Consider the following 23,948-nt stretch of genomic DNA (forward strand, 5'->3'; position numbering starts at 1 on the left):
TAAGTACCTGCACCTAGCTCTCTTGTATATCCCAATGAGCCTTACCCAACTGAGCTACCACGGGTCCTAATGAGACTTTTAGGTCGGACTCGGACCTCTCATTCCATTATTTAGGGGTATAAAGCATGAATAAGTCCCCGTGATATTTTTAATAATATCTAAATTCGATGTTTATATTTTATCTTAACGATTAACTTATCGAGTAACAAAATCGTTAATCGCACGGCATCGTTCCCATCCCTAGTTTTCGAAGTGGGAGAAGGAGCTCACAGAATAATGATTTCTTTGAGTCTCCTCTCTATTTGAAGAGCTAGCTATTACTGTTCCTCGGATTCGTTTGTACTTGTACTTAAAACTCTGCATTATTGTACCATTTAAATTTCCCGACGCCTTTGTAGGTAAATGAAATTTTGGCCCCCCCTGATAATTATTGAACATTTTCTCAAAGGCGAATGACAACTTCTTAAATGTTTTATTGTTTTGATTATTACTTTCATTGCATGAATGTTTCTTTTTAAATTGTATTTAACGTCCCCACTTCACATATTATCTGCGTGGCAAATTGTACTATTGGTAAAAGTAAGTACGTTTTTTTTTGTATGATGAATTTGATGATGAACTAGCGGTACTTAAATATACAATATTTTTTTTTTTATAATTTAGTGCATAGTCATCACCCTGTCATCATAGTACTATGTCCTTTTCACTAATACATAACATGAAAAATACAGCATAAATCATATAGAAAAGTTATTACGGCATATAATTGAGTGTTCTTTGTCGGCCCGGAACGCGTTTGGGGAAAATATCATGTTTTTTTTATCCATAAATTAAGCGAAGGGATGTAATGAGTTTTTCATATATGGGAGTCGGTTTGAAACTCGACTTTATACATTGCGAAATTAAACACATAAATTACATACATGTGAACGCTTTTTCGAAACTTTCTTATTCACAAGTACCTACTTATACTAAGTATATAATATACTCGGTTTATTTTTCCGGCAATAAAGGGACCTAATTCTTTATTTTTGCATGTGATGATTGTGGACGTGACAGACTAGACACAGTGCCTTACCATCAAAACTTAGACACATCTAAACGCTGTCAGTTGGCCAAACGCCTATTAAATGAGTTTTTTTTTTTCTGTTTTCTGTTAAGTGCAAGTAAAATGTTTATTTATTTCATTTTTAAATCAAGTACAATAATAAATAAATACATATTAAGTTCATGCACAGGTGAATTTACGTAAGTGACAAACTGTGCCTTCGGGATTAAAGTGATGAAACCTTTTCAGTAAGTAAACGGATCACAGATACAAAGCTACCTCTATTATTGATACCCTGTAGCCCTGTGGGGTATCACGCCCTTCCCGCATCTGTGATCGACAGGCGACTCACACTCAGATTTATTACAAAACTCTTTTTACTTTGACGGTACGACTTGTTTCGTTAGGTTTGGGATCATGGTGGCCTATCGCGAAGTCAAAACGAAATTACATTTACGAAGTAATAGTGTTAAAAATACAATACCGTTTTGGACCCGATAATCGTTGTTAAAACAAGTTCACGGTAGAGAGACATATTTTTATGATTCCAATTTAGAGACATTGCATAAGCACTTGTTTCTATTAGAAAGTTAGCGTTAAATACTAGGGGTAGTTTTTTTTATTCTGTCACTATGTGGGAAGGTAAAGTTTACCAAGCCTTTTCAAAAAAATCTTTAAATGGAGTACTTAATCGTCACGATTCTTGCATGACTTCGATGCATCGCTTCGTTTTTTATCAAATCTAATTCATTGCTTCGTAATTTTTGTTGCCTCACTAGTTTATTCATCTAACTCCTTTCGTTAATTATTTCATTCATTTTGTGCTCCGTTGCAAATAAGCAGTGTGCGACATTATACATTTCCGATTCCATTCCCTATTGCAACGAGTTGTACTACACAGAGGACGTCCATCTTCGTTTCGTTTCGTTTGAATGTGTCTCTTACGAATGACGGCTGTTTTTATTTGCAATTTACCAACTGCTATCTTTACCAACTCATTCATCTTATTGTGTTCCTTTCAAACGGTGGAAATTTAGTTACACTTTACAGCATTTATGTTAATGGTTAAACATGAGTAAAACAGTTAAAACGAGATCTCAAATGACAAAGTCTATATAGCTAAGTTAACAGGCTGGAGTTAGGTTGATAGAAAATCCAGTGGAATCCTTTGTGAAAAACTCAAAGGTATATTGTTTGCATGACAATATACCTTTGAGATTTGAAAACAAAACTTTCTTTGAGGTTCAGTTCAAACACCATTGGTGGGTATAGCTATAACACATAGTGGGCCGGCCAAATTAGAACCTGGCAAAACCGCATTTCGCATAAACATAATAATACCTATTGTAAAAGTCCTCAAAACGTAGGTATAATTTTGTAATGAAATTTCAACAGGTTTATGTCGGTATAGTTGCGGATTGATGATTATAAAGATAGTTACTCCCAACGGCTAGCAATATGCTTCTTCAATTGGGACTGACATGGGCCACTCCTGCAAGACATTATTATTTTTCTTTTTGCTTCACACTAATATGTAGCATTCTACGAGTATACAATTTATATTTCCAGTCGACCGCCAACTTTATCAAAAACAAAACACGTCCACACAATTTCAGCGCCGAAGAGTAATTTAATTCAGTGAGCGCGCACACAGATTTAAATCACACGCCTGGGACGCGATCGGTTACTTAGCGTCCGCCATTTTCATTACTCTGTGATCGATGGGACTGTTTACTTTGCAAACCATGAATATATTAGTAAAAATGGTTTTTTCACTCGAAAAAAACCTTAGAAATATGTGTTTTAAACTGTTTTTTTTCTTTGAAAATTTAAAGTACCTGTGTTGGCGTGATAAGTAAGACCTCGGCCTCTCAACCAGGGATAAAATCCCACTCGATAAAGACACTAACGCCAATTTTAACGTAACTGACGACGACGGCTTAATGAGATTAGGCATTTACACAACACACGGACAGGCCAGTGTATAACGCAGTTCGGGACTCAGGTGCGTGTGTGGGCTCGGTTTAACTAGATAAATGCACGGGTGTAGAGGTAGATAGTTTGCTTCATTGGTAATTATAATAATGAGCAATGAAAACGTTCCAGAGGGAAACTAATTTAGTTATACTCCTTAACGGGAAAGGCTAGTTTAATGACGCCGTCTGATATTGTATATTTAACAGCGCATCGAAATTTTGAAATTGGAACTTTTAAATAAGAAAATTTTACTGTGGAATAGATTTAGAAGGGAACCCGGGGTAAGACGGGGTCGCGGGGTAAGACGGGTCCACCCACATATATGCAAAACTATACATCTTAGGAATCTGAGTAATGAGCGTGGAAAAACAGTGGCATTTTTGGTAATTGTGTGTTTTTATTTATGGTTTGGTACGCTTTGTTTAAATATGTGCAAAATCACTTTAACATTGAAAGTATTTTTTAATGAATTATTTTTATAAAATATATAACGTGGGCCAAGACAGATAAAATTTTTGGAGGGGCAAGATAGGGTACGGATCTAGCTTGGTTAAGTTTTTTTTTCTTTAACCCGAGTTTTGACATTGAAGAAGGGCTCTAAAAGGGCTACAGGGAAGTTGGCTAAAAGGACAAAGCAGATACTGCCTACAAAGAAGAATAGCAACGAAGATGACTGTTTCTACCTCTACTTAAGAATATCAACCGTCCTACTTTAAATCTAAGGAAAACTGGGTCGGATGTCAAAGGTGCAGGCGTTGGGCTCACACTGCTACAGGTGCTGGTGTTGACGATAAAAACACAGAAATAGCGTTGTTTGTATGTTTTGTGCCCCACATAGTATACTTACCTCATCAGGACCATGAAGAGAACAATATTTGCTGCTATTTGCTGGTTTATATTCGAGTGAGAGGGAAAAATGAGACTCGCGCCGCTAGGTACAACTTGTCGTGTGTTTTTATTTTTACTTTTTTAAATACATATTGCCAACAAGGCAAAGATAAATTATTCATGTTGCCAACACCATCTTACCCCGTACATGGGGCAATATGGTTTATTTCCCATTTTTTACATTTCTTAAAATAAGTAAATTGTAATGATTACTTTTTTGGCAAAAGCTGTGCCAAAGTGTTCGTCATTAAGTTCCTAATGAGCCATAAATAATTGATAACGTTCTGGTTAAAATACAAAAATAAATACCTGTTGTTTTTTTTATTTTCCCTTAGCGACCCCGTCTTACCCCGGGTTCTTTCTACAATATTCAGTTACAAACTAGTGACCATAGCCATACTTGTAAATTGAAAGAAACCTGTGTCAGTTAGGTCCAATCAAGCTAGATATATTTTTTTTAGATGGCAGGTATCACCCGCATCCTACAGCACGAATAGTATAGATTAGGTAGTGAAATTTATGGGGTTATCGCGAAATAAAAATTAAATAACATTTATGAAGTACCTATTAGTGTGAAATTCAAAACATTTTGAATCCGAAATTCGTTGTCATACTAAATCTCTGAAGCGGCCGCTGTTCGGTAAAATTCCCATTGTAATATTTTTTTTCCCGTGACCCATCTGCCCGCTCCGCTGTGTCCGGACTGCATCAGGTGCGCGCGGCCATTACTGCCTATGGCCACGAATATATCCTCTAATGAAAACGCGCGAATAGATACCAATTAAACTAAGATGTGCAGCGGGAAAATACTCACGAAATTTCCATTTTGATTGTATGCACGAATGCATTTTATGTTTATAGTGTTTGTTATTGAGTTAATCAACATAATTATTAAGTCACCATGATCATGATCAGATCATGTATGAGACTGAGCCCATAGTCGCATATATTAGATCGTAACCAGGGATTAGTTGATCAATTATATTATAAGTCATCTCCATTCTTGATAGATGTGTCAAAAGTCTACCAATAATCCCTGGTTAGGTATGCTCTAACCCGCTATGGCGAAATAGGCACTAGAAAATAAAGACATACGTACAACCCACCTAATTACTTCCGTGTTTGGTATAAAGGAAATGGTTACTGCATGCCTTGACAGTGAATCATCATCAGCCTATAGCAGTCCACTGCTGGACGTAGGTCTCTCCCAAAGCTCACCCGATCTCTCTCCGCTCTCCCGATCAGCGGATCCCATAATTGTGTGCGTATAATTAATGTCCTATTAAGACCCGTTTTCACCATTGAAGAATAAGACTTATACTTGTATAAGCAATTTTTTTATTGTGAAATCGGACCTAATTCATATATTAATCTAAATATAGGAATTTTACGAATAATATTCAATGACGCAAGATTATTGAGGGTGGCTTTGCAAAACTAAATTTTAGGAGCTCTATCGAGTGAGGATGCTCCTCGAATATTCATATTGCCTGTGTTATAATATGTCGGCTATTAGGTACTATCAATATAATTATTGTTAAGTATTTGTAGTTCTTACAAACATTTAAAGAAACGATGAATTCTAATTGGGCTGCTGACTGAAGTTTTCGTGTGGACTATGTGTAATTATAAAATATCTAAATGCGTGTACTACGTGTCTAATCTACAATTCGACAAATACGGAACATTATATATTTAAGTTATTAAATAAAATAGTCAGCTTATTGCAGTGGTGGTGCTGTTCTGATTTTTCAAAATGGGTTAAGACGTGTAAGTATTGTTCAGTTTTGAGAGTGACAGTGCAAAATTATTAAAAGGTGATTTTTTCATTTGAGAGAGAGGACTCGATTTTATTAACACGAAATTAATTACACGAACTTAAGAGTTCAATCATTTTTACACCACAAGTATGTCCTTTACAGTACGTGATTATACTTTCGACCCATTCACTTGACTGGCCCAGTTCCCCGAGAAGACCTGCCGAGGCATAATGCGACAGTGGCGCCCTCCGACGCAGCGGAGTGGAGTTGAGCGTACTCGAATATTCATTAGTTGGAGAACTTGATTTAGTAAGCGGTCGCCCTTATTATTACCTCCGAGTTGGCGCATCATTAAAGGATAGTGATGAAAAGTTGGTAATATTCTGATGCGCTGTTAAACGTACTTCAATGTTGCAGACGGCGTCATTAAGCTAGCCTTTTCCGTTTAGGAGTAATTTGGTGCTATATCACTGGAACTTTTTCATTGCTAGCAAGTGTATTTCCTGTATGACAAAAAAAATATTTTTCATAACTACCCTATTGGAGAAACCTTACATAGACTACAGCTCTACCTTATTTCGTAATTTCAGTGAATTTTACTGTCAAGTCACAACGAAGTAACATTTACGAAGTAATTAGATAGTCAATATAGAATCCAAAGTTCGCTACTATAGGGAGTCTGATAGAAAAAAGAACCCTTTAAGAATTTCAAATGCCAAGTATTGTGACTATAGATAATACATTAAAATGCCAGTGTTGAACAAAAGGCTTTGTTGGTATCGGAAAAATCGCAGTCACCCAACATCAGACCCATTTACACCACCATACCATTACCATTTGTGAAAATACGATGTACTTAATAAAAAAACAAACTCTTCACCGTTAATTGATATAAGTTTATAAATTCTTTCCGGAAAAGCTACTTAATACTATTATGTGACCAGAAGATGAGAACAATTTATAATTTGGCAGAGAGGGACAAAACAGTTCAATAATTAAAAATCCTATAAATTTTCTATGAATTAGGTAAGGGGTACCGTCAGTCAGACAACTATATTATGATAGAGCAGTAGTAGTTCCTCAAAGTCCCATTGTAGGCTGTCGTATGTACTAACATGCGACGAATATCTACAAAATGGTCCCCACTCAAAGAGCCCGCCAGTCAAAAGGCAATAGGGAGAATTTTTCTATCTGGAGATGTCTTGGTCTATTTATTTAGAGCTGTTTCGTTAGAGGTGCTGCCTGTTTCCATAACATTTGGATACGAAAGGCTGGAAAGGTGAAACACCGCATCTCTATCTCTACCCACGACTTGAAACATGGGTAAGTATACTATAAGAAACGTATCGATAAGTTTATATTATAAATGGCTTTTACTTAAGTAATTTCTACAAGCCAAACTTATTAGTCGACGTATAAATCTTTCCGTTTGGGTACTTTACTATTTATACGATTTATCAACTACGTATAAAGTATGTTGGTACTAAATGCTATCTACTAAAATGTCTTTGATCAAATAATAAAAAATATTACAGTCGTGATAGGTAGGTATGTTTCAAGCCTTTTTAAATACCTAATGAATATTGTAAATAATAACGTCACTGGTAGAATATTCCACCCTGTATAGGTAGTAAGTATATAGAGGTAGGTCTAATGTATGTTTTTCAAAAAAAAATAATATTTTTATTTATTACCTATTTACTCACAAATTAAGCGAATGGAACCGCACCAACACTCTTTGCATGTACGACTTGAAGTCTTCGGCAAATATGGACACCGCGTATGAAGTCAAACAAAATTACGTATTCCATAAAAATATACCCCTTTCCTTGCACGTGACTGTAGGGTGCCCACACGTGACCCAATAGAATATCTACGGAACGTGTTTCGTATTTATTGACACGATTTTTGGCATAAGGATTTACGAAAAGCGCATGCAATTTTATTCAATTCGCGGCACAGCCAAGACGTTTTGTAAATATTTTAGGGTTGCAGTGAGAAAGTTTATTTCATTGTGCTTAGTTCACCTAGATGTAGGTAACGTATTAGGAAACTTTTAATTTGGATAAAAAAATCATGTAACGTTCTCAGCATTGCGATTCTATAAAGCAATTGTCAAAACTCGATTCTGAATCCGGAGTGAGTTTTCAAATTGGCATTCTGTAATTTCCGTAGACACATCGAATTTCGAGATTTTGACAAATAATGTATGAGATGACATATATAATATCATAACTGTTCGAACGTGAAGTGAAAGGTGAAGGGAAAATGAAGATCGAAGTGAGATGTCTGATGTTACAGAATCGCAATGCTGGTCGAAATTTAACTATGCTATATATAACTACGTTAGCGGTAATTAGCTACGTACATTTATTTTCCATACTTATTCATAAAATAAACTTAGACAGTAGGTACTAAAATTAAAATAGCTTTCAGAATCGGTTGCGTTGTATAACATGAGCATAATCATATACAATGTTCTACTTATAGGTAGCTAGCATAATAAAGGCTTTGTATCACATACGCAGATACCATATTGCCTTGGACAAGCTTATTATTGCCCATCCTATTCAATAAGCCATTGCTTCAGTGGCACAAAGGTAAGCTACTAATAATTGTTTCTGGGTTGAAGGTAATCATGCCTGGAATATCATCATCAGCTAATGAGCTTCTACGTCTAATCTACTCAAACCAATTAGTATGGACAATAAAATTAAGAATAAAGTTTTAAGGTAAAGCAGGCATTATTTTTTTTTATAAAAAAACGTAAGGTTTTTAAATTTTAAACAAATAATAACCTAATTCATAGAAAAGTTCCAATTTCTCACTGGAGTAAATCTATTCGAGTTACTCAACGTCTAATCTACCAATCACAGCAGCGCGTTCCGTGCTCAAGTTCTGTTTAATTTGATTTCATCCAGTATGAAACTGATTATTAAACATAGGGAAAACAGCATTTATTTCTCTCTTTAGATGATTGTCATTAGGTTGAACTTAAAAAACAAAATGCGGACTGTTTTTTGCTTTGTTTTTTTTTTATGTGACACACCATCTTCATCGTTAACTTATTTACATCTACATAATTTTACTAATCCCGCTTATATCTTAGCAACCTCAGCAACCAATTATCCCGGCGACAACCACAACGATGTAGCCGAGACAGCCGGCAATCGGCAGAATCTGAAGTATGCGAACAACGCCCAATATTCGCCGGCGAGTCCACCGGAATTTCAATAGACCATCCTTAGTTAACCGGGGTATACAGGAGGATGCCGAGTAATTATTTTGTGGAAAGGAGTAATGATGAGCTTAGAATTTAAACAACTAAGTAGGTAGGTACTTTATAAGTACTACAAATTTGGTGTATTTGTAAAAGTGATAAAGATATTAAAATAACAATTATGACGATGTTACTTTTAGAAATAAAAGGTATTTCATTGTGGAGTTTTAAAAATTGTACTACATGAGGTTATAACGCTTACTGTTAAACGAATCACAGTCTTTGTACAAAAATATTTTTGCAACATCCTGTATAGGGCTTAAGATGTTATTATCAAATTGTTACATAAACGATGCCGCAGGCTTTATTGGATCAATATTTTGTAATATCATAATTATATGAGTTTATTACAGGCTCTCTTTAGCTTTGAGTCGGATGGCCGCATGTGATATGTCCCCACATATTTTATTATTATTATGTTGTGTCGTTACCGTCTCGGGACCATGGGGTCCCGGGCATTTGGAAGGCGTGCTTGGGGCCGAAGCCAACATGTAGAGGCCCGTTTGACAACATTAATCTATATGAAATGTGACACCAACCGACGATTTTCCCTGTGAAAACTATAGAAGTAAACCCAAGGAAAATCCCCGGTTAGTGCAGGACTATTGTACGAGTAGGATATGGAGAAAACTAATACAGGGTTATGGAATGGGGTGCTAAATGGACTGGGTATCTGGGACTATGGAAGGACTATGGCCCCTGCCTGGACCTATATGTTTCACATACGGATAAAAACGGATAAAAAGGCAGGGGGTTACTCGCACACACATTAAATGGGCCCCCCAAAACAGTCGCTAGCACATTACAGTGACGTAGCAACAAGGGGGCAACATGGCACGAGGTGCTGAGGATGGAGAGGTATACCAAGGCTCTCAGAGCAATCGCGGACGCCGGTCAAGACCCCTACAAGCACTTACTGGATATACTTCCTTCCTCCGAGCATTTCTGCTCTAGCGGTACACCACTCAAGCCAGCCAATAAAGGCAAGCAAGAGGTGGGAGATCCTGTTCCTCGTCAGAGTTCACTCTGGACAACCAATGAAGGCAAGCCAGAGATGAGGAACAGGGGTTCTCCCCGGCATCGGGTGGGTGGGGCTTCTAAATTTTCAGCAATGTCTGCCACAAATGCAACCAAGTTGGTAGTCACAGACTTACCGCGCTGAAAACCATGCTGCTTTATGCTTATCATAGATCTAGTATGATTGGACATAACGGGACAAACTAAAGATTCGAACAATTTGGAAAAACAGCTAAGTATGGAAATAGGCCGATAGTTTCTAACATTTTCCAGTTCGCCTTTCTTATGAACTGGTACAATACGGGTCTCCTTCCACCTGGATGGAAATACGCCAGATTTTAGAGAGGTATTGAAGATAAAGGTTAGTGGATATGTAAGCGCTTCAGCACATCGTTTGAGAAACAAAGGAGGAAGTCCATCTGGACCAGACCCTTTGCCGGGATCAAGTTGTTTGAGAGCTTTGAGAACGGTGGCCTCATTTATTTTGATGTTGTTTAAAATGGCATCCGATATGAAATTTTGTGGAATGGAAACATTAGGAGAAACTTCTAGGTCATCTTAAATTAAGGCCTCTATCTCAAACTTGTTTTAACAACGATTTTGGGATTCAAAATGTATTAAATTTGACACTTATCACTTCCTTTTGACTTCACGATACCCCTCAGGTACCTATGCCTCTTCGATATAATAAAATTAATAGGTATAACTTTGAAGTACCACAGAGATACACAACCACAATAGTTTGTAAAGTATTTATTCCCTATATAGTAAAGTAGTTAGTGGTAGTTGCACAGGTTCCTCTTGATGATGTACTCCTGGATGGGCCCGGACCGGGACAGGAACACCTCCTGGATGACCGTCAGGATCCCGGTCTTGATCTCCGCGAGCACCTGGTCGAGCTCGCCGTCTGGAAGTGGATTACTCATTAGTCTTGTTTGGTTGGTCAAAGTTATGGGAATCCAGGAATGGCGTAAAAGTTTATAGTAGAAGTATTTAAAATTTTATTATCCAAGATAACAAGAATTTGGTACTTAGATGATTTTAATTATATCACGGAAAATCAGCTGGACCAATTTTTATGAAATTTGGCACGTAGGTGGTAATGCTGACACCCTGAATTAATATGGGTTTTTCCCAGAATTCCCACGGGAAAACCTTCAAGACAAAGGCAAGGCTACGGGAAAAGCTAGTTTGGAATATCAAAAATATAATATAAATATAATTATCATGCGACTATTTTTAGTATGGAGTTGTTTGAGATAGAGAAAAAGTAATTACCAGCGTTGTCAAGGCATTCCCTTTCAATGGTGTAATCGATCTCGCTGAGAGAGTGGATGTGGATGGCGTCCTCCCAGGCTGGGTTGTTGATGCCGTGGACGTAGGTCGTGATGTTCAGATCGCCTGTAGAATAGAAGAAATGGATTTGATTAGGTACGATAATTTTGTGATCTTCATACTCCTAAGCCTGGACCACTTTCCACTGATCCACTGCGAGTTTCCGCAGAATATTTTTCCCACCGTGTTATAATAGTTAATATTATTTTAACTTATTTACGCCTCTCAAAAGGAAAATAGGCATCTTACTAGTATCTGTTACACCCTTAGCTGTAGGGCGCCACAGTCAAGGGACACCGTGGTATAGTAGTACCAAGATTTGAACCCACAGCCTCTTGATCAGAGGACTGATCGTATCCATAACGTCACAGCTCTCTCAGACACCTTAGTCAAGGGATATAGTATGTACGGACCTTTGCACTTAGAAAGCAGCGTCGCTCGCCTGTCAAATATCCGTCAGACCAAGTTACCTCAGATTTGACAAGTGAGGGAGTATTAATTTCTTTTACAGTGGTGGTAACATCACTGGTAGTACGAGTCACAGCTCTCACGAACACCTGTCCAGGGATATATTATTTACGGTAACTCGGCTTAAAGGGCTTGGGCTCCTTGTAGTGGTACTTACGGTAGGTCTCGTGGCCGACTCCCTTGAAGTGCTTGGGTTCTTCTCCGGGCTGGTAGTACGAGTAGTGGTAGTGGTTCTCCAGAGTCAGGTTCAGGTACTCCACGGCGAACACGAGCAGGTCCTTCTCGGGGTTGATGCTGAAGAGAGACAGGATATGGTAAATACGGGGTGTTGAAAAAGGTGGTGACTTAGGGAGTCATCGGCACGGTCTCCTTCCAATGCATGAAGGGTTTATGCCAAGTCCATCACGCTAGCCTAGTGCGGGTTGGTGGACGTAGGGAGTGAGTCTGAGCTAATTTTTTAAAGACTTTTCATAATTTACTTCACTTTTTGCCACACATTCTATAAGGGTCTGTTCACAATAACGAAAAAATCTTATCGTAATGATTCAAACATATTTTTCTTACGAGATACAAAGTCTGCACTCCTCTACCAGCTGATATGTTGGAGCCTAAACATAGGATGACAAATGTATTGCAAAAGTGGTATATTAAGTAGCGTTTCTACAACTTATAGCTCAATTCAACTATCTCCACCGTAAGAGTATTTTCATTAAATTCTAGTATTGTCACGGGCTTCGAACCCGTACCGTCGTAAAAAGCGGACGTGTCCTGTTACTGATTCACAACTTCAACTAAATAGGAAGACTCGATAACATTACTCACGTGAACTCGAGAATGTTAACCTGGCGCAAGTTCTTGGTAATAACGTTGGTCTGGATGGCGCTCAGGTTGAAGGCAGGGGCGTCCAACTCGATGGGCTCGGAGACGAAGCTGTCCCTGTCATCGTTAAAGTTGAAGGGCTTGCAGTCGGAGCGCAGCTGCAGGTAGTTCCTCACACAGGGGAGAGAGAGGGTGGGGCAGGGGCGGTACGCGGCCTGGTCGGTGGGGCCGCAAACTGAAATATGCAGATTGAGACTTTTATGAGATATGATGTTGATTAAGTATACTGGTATTGATGATAGAGAGTCCCTGTGTTCTAGGTATGGATGGTTAATAAAATTACAGATAAGAAGCTTATCTAATGTCTACCAATTTTTTTAGATTTTCTTCTATCACCTTTCACGCTAACATTGCATCCAATGGACACATTTTTTAAATGCTGCGTTGATGTTGTTGTCTTGTTCAATGCTCAAATGAATTTTGTTAGTGGATCGCCATTATCATTTGTATCTTGGATGATGATCTTGACAATGATAACTTTGAGATGAACTAGTACAACTACGTCGACTTACCCTCCTCCTCGCCCCTAATCCCGGCGCTCAAAGCTAAGATACTGAACAAAACCAAGAAACCCTTCATTGTGAGGATTTATCTATAACGAATAGCCGTGAGCCAGCCCAGTGTCTGTATTTATACAATTGTTATCGTAATCTTTAAACTTTTATCGAAGGAATGGCATAACACCCAGTATCACTAACATTGTTAGATAATAATTAGGCTTAATTTTTATCAGAATAACCTATAAATCGCCATAAATTAAAGGTTGATCTAATTTCAAGATTATCGTTTCAATGCCGCTACCTTGTTTAAGTGAGCAGCTGGATTCTTTTTGAACGTTGTTTTATAGGTATTTACTTGCTGGACTACTTCTACTGCACTTTTTTGCATATCTGCACTTAGAATCTGAATATTCAACATAGGTAGTTATCCCAAAGTAAAACAACTTGATGATAAAACTAGTTCTGGACATATATGGGTTAAGGAACGGATGATGATATTAGTTTATATACATAAAAAATACAAATGGTTTGCAGTTTTTTTTTTGCTTTCGTCGTTTTTAAGTCACTTTAAAGGTTCAATATATTTATAGGATGTATCGGTGGATTATGGATATGGATTCGCGACTTTCCCATTTTTTTTTATTATAAGTAACTACCTACTTTTACTACTTTAGAAATATCTAAAGTAATCCTTTCCACATGTGCTACTGACGTAGCATCTATAAATAATTCAATATTATTATGATATAATCCATCAATTGGACGTATTTCCCAAGTAACCTACTGAGTAAGCTCATTAATCTACGGGGGATTATTATTTACTTAATGATAAAAAATATATCCTAATCCTGACAAAAATATGGTTAAGAATGTATTTTTAGAAAGTAAGTAAATACTTATTTGTTTTTGTTACATAATTAATCTCCCATTTTGTTTTATTTACACCACGCACGCATTTATTAAATAATGATTTGGTAGTTTACTGTTTTAAACAATTTATTGTAATTGTATAAGAAGAAATTAGTAAATTGATCAGAATTTAGTTTAATATGTACGTAACTACATACATTGTCTTAGGTACACACTGCACTGTTTGAGATCTATGGCAGTCAAAAGAAACATCCTGTATAAAAATTACATAGCGACACCTGCAGATGATTAGAATATAATAAAACTATTAAAGCAGAAACATAGTATTGTGTAATCATTACATAATATATTATAAATGAATTATCTACGATAATTCCTGAACTAGTAGTTGTTGATATTAGGTAGGTATTATTAGAATTTGATAGTCAATATATTATCTGATAACGTTTTTATATATTAGTAGTGTTTCTATAAAAATCTCATTTATTCAGTTCGGTAGTCAAGCTGAATTTATAGACATCAAAATGAAGTCACAGCTATTTTGTTGCGCTTTGTTGCTCTTAAGCTACGCTGCGGCCGACGAGGGTAAGAAATGATGCTATACTTTTGGATTTCTAGTTAATAAATACAAGTTTTGTAGCATTAAATTTGGGATCATTAGTGACTAGTTGTAGAGATAGTTATATTCTATACTAGCAGATACTACAACACACTTTAACATGGTACTAATGTTAGTGATGTCATTTTATTTTCAACTAGCTTCATCCGACAAGATTCATTAGAAAATTCAAAAGGTTTTCCATAAATGTTTCATATGGGACTCGTAAATAACAGTTGGTGATTCATTTCTGAAGTCTTGATGTTCAATATTTTTATATTCCACAAATTTCATTCCAGTTTGCACCCCCGACAGCGAGGGTGTGGAGCCATGCCCCGGCCTGGAGCTGTCCTGCGTCCAGGAATACTTCCAGAGCCAGGTCGACTGTGACATCGCCACCGTGGAGAGCAGCAGCATTGAACTGGGAGCCGTTGACGTCAACCTTCCTTCCTTCCAAATGAAGGCTGAGCTTCTGTCAACCAAATTCGACCAGTTGGACGGCGAAATTGTGGCTTTTACGTAAGTTTTAGCACATTTATAATATATGTACTTATCTAATGCTAAGCACTGATGCTTTATTCTGGAGAAAATATTTTTTGACAGTGTTAGTGCAAATAAATTAGTTGTACCTAGATGATGTGATAGAATTATTGGCATTGGCGATTGAAGAATTTATGATATTGAGAACATTCGAATTGAACATGAATCAGTGTGCGAATCACTGCTTCATCCTTTCGCCAATCAAGAGTTTTCATATCTATACTTATGGCATACTTTTATGTATCTTTCAGCGTGAACAAGCAGGAGAATTTGGCCGTGCTGGCCGTCCAGTTCTCCAACGTCACCACCGACACCGTCGGAGTGTTCGAGTACTACCCCACCGGCAAGGAACCCAGAGTATTCACCCTCACCGGCGAAGAAATCTACCGTGAGTTCCTGTTACGATATACCTGAGAAAAAACTTTTATAATGCTATGATTTTAACAATGGCAACAGTGAATTCAAAAAAAATTTTGGACAGCCTTATAGTGTTTTAAAACTGTTTAGGTACTTAAGTTGAAACATTTATTAATCTATATTTTTCGATTTTATTACAGCTACCCTCACCATCACCACCTACTTCCAGTTGGAATCTACTGTTGACAGCTCAGAGGAATCTTCTGAAGAATCTTCCACCTCATCTCCTTCTGAAGAAGAATCTTCTTCGTCTTCTTCTTCGGAAGAATCTTCTTCTACTGAGGAAGAGTCTTCCTCTGATTCTGAGGAGTCCTCTACTGATGAATCTTCCTCTACTGATGAATCCTCTTCATCCTCCTCTTCCTCTTCTTCTTCCTCCGAAGAAGAAACCGCCAAGCCTCTGCCGCTGTCCACCGCCAGACACTTTGTCTCCTGGGGCTCAGACCCTGCTGTTGAATTCGGTGGCGACTGTCTCGACACTCAAGGTAAATAGTTTTTTTCTCTTCTAAGTAGGTACCTACCTAATATAAAATAGCTCTCACATATTGTAAATGACAACATACATTCTTTGCGGTTAGCTCATAGCCACTACTACTATGTTTTATGATTATGATAATTCGAATAAGGAACCCTATATTTCAGATGATATCAAATATAAAGAGAGAGACCTGTGATGCAATCGGTAATTTTAATGCAAGGAAACAGAGCTGTGGTTAACGCTTAAGCGCTTCCAATCTTCTTAATTAGCCAAGCAGGAATAGCCACCAAAGATTATTTTTTAAAATTTTCATCTAATATTTTTTCATGTTTTATTTCAGACGAGGTTCTGTCCGCCGTTCTGGCTGACTTCCAGGCTAGACTCGAGATCGGTCTGAGGGAGTCCTGGGTGACCCGCGGCACCCCCGTCGCCGAGTACTACATCCAGAACAACATCTGCAAATACAAACAATAAATCGATATAGGATTGACAATAAAATAGTTGATAAATTATAAGCCTATCGGTTTTTTATTTATTACTTATTGGATTCCCCAGCATTATAAATATTCACTTTGGTATCTCGATATGTTGTTAGGTATATTTTTATTATCTACCTACTATTTTTAGGTCAACAATTTCAAATGCATTCTTAAATATTAATAGGTATCAGGCCTAAATGCGATAAATCTTTCAGTTGAAGATTAATGTATTACCGTAAAATATTATCCAAAATATTATATAACGATGATTTTATCAGATAAGGTGTTTATATATGAGCTGTGGGTGCATACAAATCACACTCATTCAGTTCTTGTTCAGGCTGCATTTGTTAATACAGGCATCAAAATGAAGTCGCAATTATTTTGTTGTGCATTGTTATTCTGCTATGCTGCAGCCAACGAGGGTAAGTTTGTTTTTATCATCACGTATCTTTCAACTTTAAAATCGAAATCCCGAGACAAAGGTTGCTTGATAAAAAGATGGGTAGACGCACTACAAAATGATCGTACAAAAGTTCCGTTTTACAAAAAAATATATTAATTTGGTAAGTATCTAAAGTAAAAAAACTGAGATGGGGAAGGCCAATAAAAAGCTATTTTGTCTTACAACTTTACATATTATAGCATAAGTCAAATGAGTAACAGTAGATCTTAAATGGCACTGGCAGACCGCGGTTAAGAGATCTAAATTCTAAACCGACAGAGATAAAGAGACAATTGCAACTTTACACAACATTTTAAAGAACAAGGTCAATAACTACCACCAGTTATTGTTAAACCGACAGATAGAGAAAGATACATAAAATACCTAATAAAATTCTCAAAACCTCTGTTACAGTTTGCACTCCTGACAGTGATGGTGTAGAGCCATGCGACGGTCTGGAGCTGTCCTGCATCCAGGAGTATTTCCAAAAACGCGCGGACTGCCAACCAGCTGTCGTCGACAGTGATGTCCTGAACCTTGGAACCATTTCCATGTCACTGCCATCGTTCCAAATGAAAATCGATCAGCAAAACACCACCTTCGATCAGTTGGACGGTGAAATCTTTGCGTTCACGTAAGTTTTTTGTTGACTCTACAACTACAGGTTTAACAAACTTGACTACTGAACTTATATTAAGTGCTTTTTGAGGATAGGTATGTTTCTTTGGGATAGTGGTTCCCTTTCATGGGCAATGTCTGGTTTCAGTTTTCATCATACACCCTGTATGAAATTATTATTTTCACTTCCAGAGTGAATGAAGCCGAGAATCTAGCGGTATTGGGAGTAAAGTTCTCAAACTTCTCAATGATCTCCAACGCCGTATTCAAGTACTTCCCCACTGGCAAAGAGCCTAGAATCTTCTCCGGAATTAGCGATGAATTCTATGGTAAGTTTTCATATTTTTTTATAAATCACATTTTGATAAAGTTTGTTGTGTTACATCTCCAACTCACTTGCCAAGCTTGATTGCATGATGAAGCGAGATCTTATGATCTCGCTTCATCATGTATTGCTATCAATACAAATAGCATTTCAGCCATGAAGAAGGCCCATGTCCTATACAACTGTTTTTACAGACTATGTTATACGTATAAGTAAACAAAATAATTCGCATCAGATGCAGTGTTTTCAACAATTCATGACATTGCTGTAAATGTAATTAATTATATGTATTTTTTTATTACAGGATCTGTTAAAATTACCACCTACTTCCCCTTGAAAACTGTAGTCGAATCGGAATCTTCAGAGTCATCCTCGGAAGAGGATTCTTCTTCTTCTTCATCATCCTCTTCATCGGAAGAATCTGCTTCTGTTACGGAAGAACCATCTTCGTCTTCGGAAGAATCATCTTCGTCTTCGGAAGAATCATCTTCTACCTCGGAAGAATCATCTTCTACCGACTCTGACTCAGAAGATTCATCTTCTTCATCGTCATCCTCCTCTTCGTCATCTTCTTCAGAAGAATCTTCTTCTACAGAAGAAGTTGTAAAGGGATTGGACCTCGCCTCAGCCAAACACTTCTCCTATATTGCCGAAGAGCCTATCATAGACATAACTGGCGATTGCTTGGACACTGACGGTAATTTATTAGAGGGTCCATTTTACACACTTTTAGAGTAGACATAATTAGCAAAAACCAAAAAAGTACATTTTCAGTGGCAAAATTCAAATATATATTTTATTACTTTATAATCGCCCTAAAAATTTATAAAACTCTGAATTTTATTCACAGATGAGGTCCTAGCGGCTGTGCTGGAGGATTTCAACAACAACATCAACAAGGCCGTCATCGAAGCCTGGAAGTACGTCGGCAAGGCTGTCGCGGAGTACTACATCCAAAACAACATCTGCAACTACAACCTTTAAATTATTACTTATTAGTTGAAGAATAAAGACTTCCTATTGGCTAAGCACTCAAGTTTTTTTTATTTGGTACGGCTTGTGTTAAAAAGATGTAGATGTCGGACTTTTCGTGGCACTATAAATTTACGATCAAAATTCAAGATAAACAAAATTTTTGAAATACTTACCAATTTATAAGTCCTGTAATGCGAAATGGTGTGTTTCAGGACAACACTCGGGAAATTTTTAACACTTTAAATTGTATTAAACTAAAAAAACACACCATGTAGTGGTCGCAACGTCACGACGCTTCGAACCGGATACGACTTTGTCGAAAAACGAATGTTGTAGTAGTGCTTGGTTAGTGAGCATACCGAAAGTCCCGGGTACTATCGCCGACCGGGCAGATATTTTTTTAAAGATATTTGTGTCGTGGGTGTTAATAATTATATCCCTTATCTGTGTAGATATATCAGCTATCCGCTATTTTACAGGATGTGCATAGCTTGGGGTCGGAGGGCCGCCGTCCGTTTGTGAGATGTCGCTGGGGGGTCACTCTTGTATAATGAAAAACTAAGTTTCTGAGCGCTGCTGCGCGAGCCACGACTCTATTTCGTTGCATTAAACGTGCTTTTGCACAACAGCTCTCGTTCGTTCATTTTTTATCGGTTTAATTATGAGTAACCCTTCGACGTCGTCCGATACCTAGGTAAGGCCTGGGTCTCCTATTTTATGCTATATGCGGCGTCTGATGCGGTCTCCCTCACACGCCGACGTTGGCGCGTAGACGAAGTGAACATCGTGACGCGGCCTACGGCGTGACGCTGGACGCGATCTACGGCGAAAAATAGGAGACCCGGGCCTTGGAAAAACGGAAGTGCGAAACCGGGTGAAAGACCGTTATATAAGTATTAATTCATATTCATGAAAGTCCATTCCGAATTAAATAAGGTCCAGCATTAAATAAATTACATGTGCTCAATTTCTTTCTTTATTCTGGGACAAAAAGTAGCCTTTTCGTTAATTCAGGGGGTCACTACATGACAAGTTACATAAAAAAATATCCAGACAGCCGGTAACTGCCGGTAACAGAGTGCTTCTATCAATCAATCCTTACAAGCTTTTACGTTTATTAAGAAGGAAAAATTAATGAATCAATAAAAATAACAGTCCAACTAATGTTTATAGATAGATTTTATTAGTTAAATAGTCGATGATTACTGCAAGAAGTTGCACAGGTTGCGCTTAACGAAGAATTCCTGGATCTGCTGGTTCCTGTAGAGGAACACCTCCCGGGTCACGATGTCGATGTTGGCCCTCACGTCCTTAAGAACTGCGTCCAGGACACCATCTGAAAAACAAATTTTGTTTGCTTAGAAACTGATACTATTGTAGTGATAATAAGTGATAATGAATGGTTATCTGTGCTATATACCTACAACATTTTACTATAAATTTATGATTCAGGCAAATTAAGCAGGCAGGATTTAAGGCTATAGACAGATAGCATGAATCGGGAAGGTTGAGAACAGATTGTTAAGTTATATAATAGCTTCAAGCTCCATTCCTGAGTATCTGTTACCCATACGCTAAGATAAATAACCACCAACCAGTACTAGGCCCGCGTGGTGGACTATGTCTAAAACCCTTCCTTCATAAGAAGGAGACCCGTGCCCCAGCAGTGAGGGCTTGTTGGGTTGTGATGATGAAGATGAATAAAATAAGGATTTAAATCATGTATTCACCATTTTCGTCGACGCACTCTCGCTCGTAGCTCATCTCGACGGTCCCCTCCTGGTAGTGAACGTGGTAGGCGGAGGCCCACTGCGGGTTGTTCACTCCACTGATGTAGGAAGTGATGTACAGGTGAGCTGTAAATAAATTAAAATAAAAACTTTTAAGAACGTAAAGAGGATTGGTGAGAGTTTTGACTATCACGGCCACATTGCAATCAGTACCTTCATGTCGTAATGCAATCATCAGATTATTAAATAGTTGCTACATGTGTAAATAATAGGGCCCTTTTTTCAATTAATTCTAACACTCAACTTAAAACGCCCTCCAGTCCCCTGGACCGATGACTTTAGACAAGTGGCCAATAGCCAGTGGTAGTGGCAGACCAAGGACAGAGTGTTGTGGTGCTGCTTGTAAGAGGCCTATGTCCAGCAGTGGATGACTACGGGCTGTTCATGATGCTGATGACTCAACCCAAACGGCGGTAGAGAATTGGGAGCCAAGACTTTTCCTACTTGATGATGATTGGTTGTGTAAACTTACGGTATCGCTCGGTGCTGTATTCCTGGAAGGTGATTGGCTCCTCAGAGGGCTGGAAGTAGCTGTAGTCGTAGTGGTTCTTCAGGGTCAGGTTCGTGTACTCTACGGTCAACACAATAAGGTCCTTCTCTAGGTTGACGCTGTAAATAAAACATGACATGAATTACATTATGCATAAAGCTTTTAATTAGTATTGATAAAAGAGCGGTGGTAGCTCAGTCGGGTAAGCGCCCGCTTCTCACGCCAGAGATGCGGGTTCGAATCCCGGCGCTGACATGTACCAATGAGTTCTTTTCTGAATTTAAGTACAATGTATACCATCGCTCTTACGGTGAAGGAAAACATCGTGAGGAAACCTGCATATCTAGATTTAGCACATCTAGGTATGTGAACCCACCAACCCGCAGTGGACCAGCGTGGTGGGAAATGGTCCAAGCTTAGGAAGGCAGTTTAGACCTTGGGGATATGCACAAAGGTTCCATTCGAGAGAGCCAGGTGCAGGTACTGACACCCCCACAGAGAATAGAATAGAATAGAATAGTATTGATAAAAATGGGCTGCGGGATTTCCATTACGCCAATCTTCATGACTAATCATGACAAAAGGTTTACTTAAGAGTTTATGGGTTATATTATAAAAAACTGTATGTCTTTTAATCATCACCTTCATCGTATCACGGTATCTCTGTATGTGGCACCGTAGCTCCAATATGTTTGTATCGATACCTAATCGATACTAATAATTGAACAAGTAATTAGGTACTTTAACACTGAGTTGCACTAAGGAACTTTATGCTAATATCGGAATTAAATCTATTGCTTTTTTATTCTTGCTTTGACAGTATACAGATAGAAAGACACAGAAAAAGATTTAATGCAAACATAAGCTTGATGCTCCTTTCTACAACTCGGCATAATACAGTTAAGGATTTCCAATAACTCACGTGAACTCAAAAAGCCTAGCGTTGCTGAAGCCCTCAGTGAGAATGTTGGTCTGGACAGCGCTGAGGTTGAAGTTAGCGGCGTAGAGGTCCACGGGGGAGCCCACGAAGGAGTCCCGGTCCTCGTTGGAGAAGGACTGGCAGGCGGAGCGGACTTGGAGGTAGTTCCTCACACAGGGCAGGCCAACGGTGGGGCAGGGGCGGTACGCCGCCTGGTCCGTGGCTCCGCAGACTGGGGGGGGAAAGGTGGGTTAGAAGGGATGTACAGATTCATAGATAAAAAGATCGGTTAGCAGGTATGAATGGAGAGGAAAAGGTTAAAGGTTACATGGGGATGTACAGATTCATAGTTAGTTGGGTAAAGATGGGTTAGCAGGTAACAGGTATCTAAGATGCACTGATTGATGGGGAAAGTTTGTTATGAAGGTTGGAACTCTCTGTAACAAATGCCACCGTAGCTCGTGTCTAGAGTGACGTACAAATGCTCAATATGGTAATGCAAGCGTTTAGGTGACTGGCGTGTGGAAGAGAACACTATAGTGTATTGCCATAGTAAGCATTCGTAAGTAGAACAACGGACGTGACCTAAGGCGTTTGTCGGCGCGGTATTAATGTGGGGTAGGTCAATTTTTATTTTTGGAGCACGTCAACACCGGAAAAGAAATGACTTAAAACTTACAACCTATGTATACGAAAAAGTTTCCCGTAAATTTAAATGATCCTTACCATCATCTTCTGCGTGAATTCCACAAACTAACCCTAACAATAATAAACCAACAAGGTATAGCGGCGACATCGTAGCTTTCATTTCTGCAAGATATGCTTCGCTAATAAGAACTGATTAAAATTACGTGCATTTATATAATTTCTTGAATCTAAGGCTATCATCGTATGATTGATAATACCTATTGGGCGGGGTAGCAATAATTTAGTGATACTGATCTATCAGGCCTTTGGCAGGCATGATAGATGAATATCGTTAATATGTATAAAAATAAACAATTCAGCGTGGAAACATTAATTACCTAATTCATTATATAATTATGTAATATCACGATATTTTTAGGCTTAAAAATAATTAGGGTTCTCACTAACGATACGTTAGAACTTATTTCAACGCCTACAAACCATTCTACTCTACTAGACCCTCAAGTTCAAGCTTATAAGATCCAGTTAGAATGTCACTCAAGACGGGAATCCGAGACACCAAAATCCCATCCATGCCCTCAGTGCCTGACGATCTTTCTATTCCTGACTATGGCATTTGTCTAATAGGCAACGAGGATATAATAACTTAAAAACCCTGGAATACCATCAGCATTCGTTGGTTACCCTGGACTACACCATCCTATCTTACAGCTTAATACTTCTTCTGTTGGTTTTTTCCGCTACTGATTTTCCTAATCTATAAATTTTCTACGACAATACCTACAATCTAATTAATCTAATTAAAGATGCATTATTAGATTTGAGCCTTTATCGTTAGGCAGCAGTTACAGTGTTACATAAGAAGCAAATCTAAATTACACTTCATGCTGGTTTTTATCTTTACATCTAATCTAGATTCAAGAATTAGTACTGCGGAAAATTACTGCACTAATTTTGCTGTGGACAATAACCAATAATAACATAGTTTCATATATGATGTTACAGCGGCCATATTATATGCCGATCTAAAAACCATGCCACGTTTCGCCGTCGTTTGACATCAAGACATGTCGTTTTTTCAGGGAAAGTAGAGCTATACACATTACACACGCGTGTAAAATGAAACAAGCTTGCATGCTTGCTACTTGCCATGGAAGCTAATAGGGATTTTAGCCAGAGCCAGATATAGAGGAATGCCAGCGTA

General features: G+C 38.2%; 4 protein-coding genes across 4 annotated transcripts; 2 read left to right on the forward strand and 2 right to left on the reverse strand.

The window, feature by feature from the left end:
• Positions 1-10,708: 10,708 nt before the first annotated feature.
• On the reverse strand, positions 10,709-13,323 carry LOC105385793. The gene is made up of 5 exons (XM_011556228.3): positions 13,165-13,323; positions 12,596-12,827; positions 11,931-12,067; positions 11,249-11,371; positions 10,709-10,877 (listed from the first exon to the last, which is right to left on the reverse strand). Exons 1-5 carry the CDS (start codon positions 13,229-13,231, stop codon positions 10,747-10,749), a joined length of 690 nt encoding a protein of 229 aa, XP_011554530.3. The 5' UTR covers positions 13,232-13,323; the 3' UTR covers positions 10,709-10,746.
• Positions 13,324-14,446: 1,123 nt separating this feature from the next.
• Positions 14,447-16,570, forward strand: LOC105385792 (zinc finger CCHC domain-containing protein 10). The gene is made up of 5 exons (XM_011556227.3): positions 14,447-14,607; positions 14,920-15,139; positions 15,412-15,548; positions 15,718-16,062; positions 16,396-16,570. Exons 1-5 carry the CDS (start codon positions 14,547-14,549, stop codon positions 16,527-16,529), a joined length of 897 nt encoding a protein of 298 aa, XP_011554529.3. The 5' UTR covers positions 14,447-14,546; the 3' UTR covers positions 16,530-16,570.
• Positions 16,571-16,829: 259 nt separating this feature from the next.
• LOC105385790 (location of vulva defective 1) lies at positions 16,830-18,953 on the forward strand. The gene is made up of 5 exons (XM_038120520.2): positions 16,830-16,959; positions 17,394-17,613; positions 17,790-17,926; positions 18,227-18,619; positions 18,773-18,953. Exons 1-5 carry the CDS (start codon positions 16,902-16,904, stop codon positions 18,904-18,906), a joined length of 942 nt encoding a protein of 313 aa, XP_037976448.2. The 5' UTR covers positions 16,830-16,901; the 3' UTR covers positions 18,907-18,953.
• A 1,105-nt stretch (positions 18,954-20,058) lies between these two features.
• Positions 20,059-22,976, reverse strand: LOC105385789. Its single transcript, XM_011556224.3, has 5 exons — positions 22,823-22,976; positions 22,100-22,328; positions 21,160-21,296; positions 20,628-20,753; positions 20,059-20,233 (listed from the first exon to the last, which is right to left on the reverse strand). The coding sequence occupies exons 1-5, from the start codon at positions 22,902-22,904 to the stop codon at positions 20,100-20,102; spliced, it is 708 nt and encodes a 235-aa protein (XP_011554526.3). The 5' UTR covers positions 22,905-22,976; the 3' UTR covers positions 20,059-20,099.
• Between the last annotated feature and the right edge of the window lie 972 nt (positions 22,977-23,948).

This window comes from Plutella xylostella, chromosome 14 (genome assembly GCF_932276165.1).
Source record: "Plutella xylostella chromosome 14, ilPluXylo3.1, whole genome shotgun sequence".
Lineage (NCBI taxonomy): Eukaryota > Metazoa > Arthropoda > Insecta > Lepidoptera > Plutellidae > Plutella > Plutella xylostella.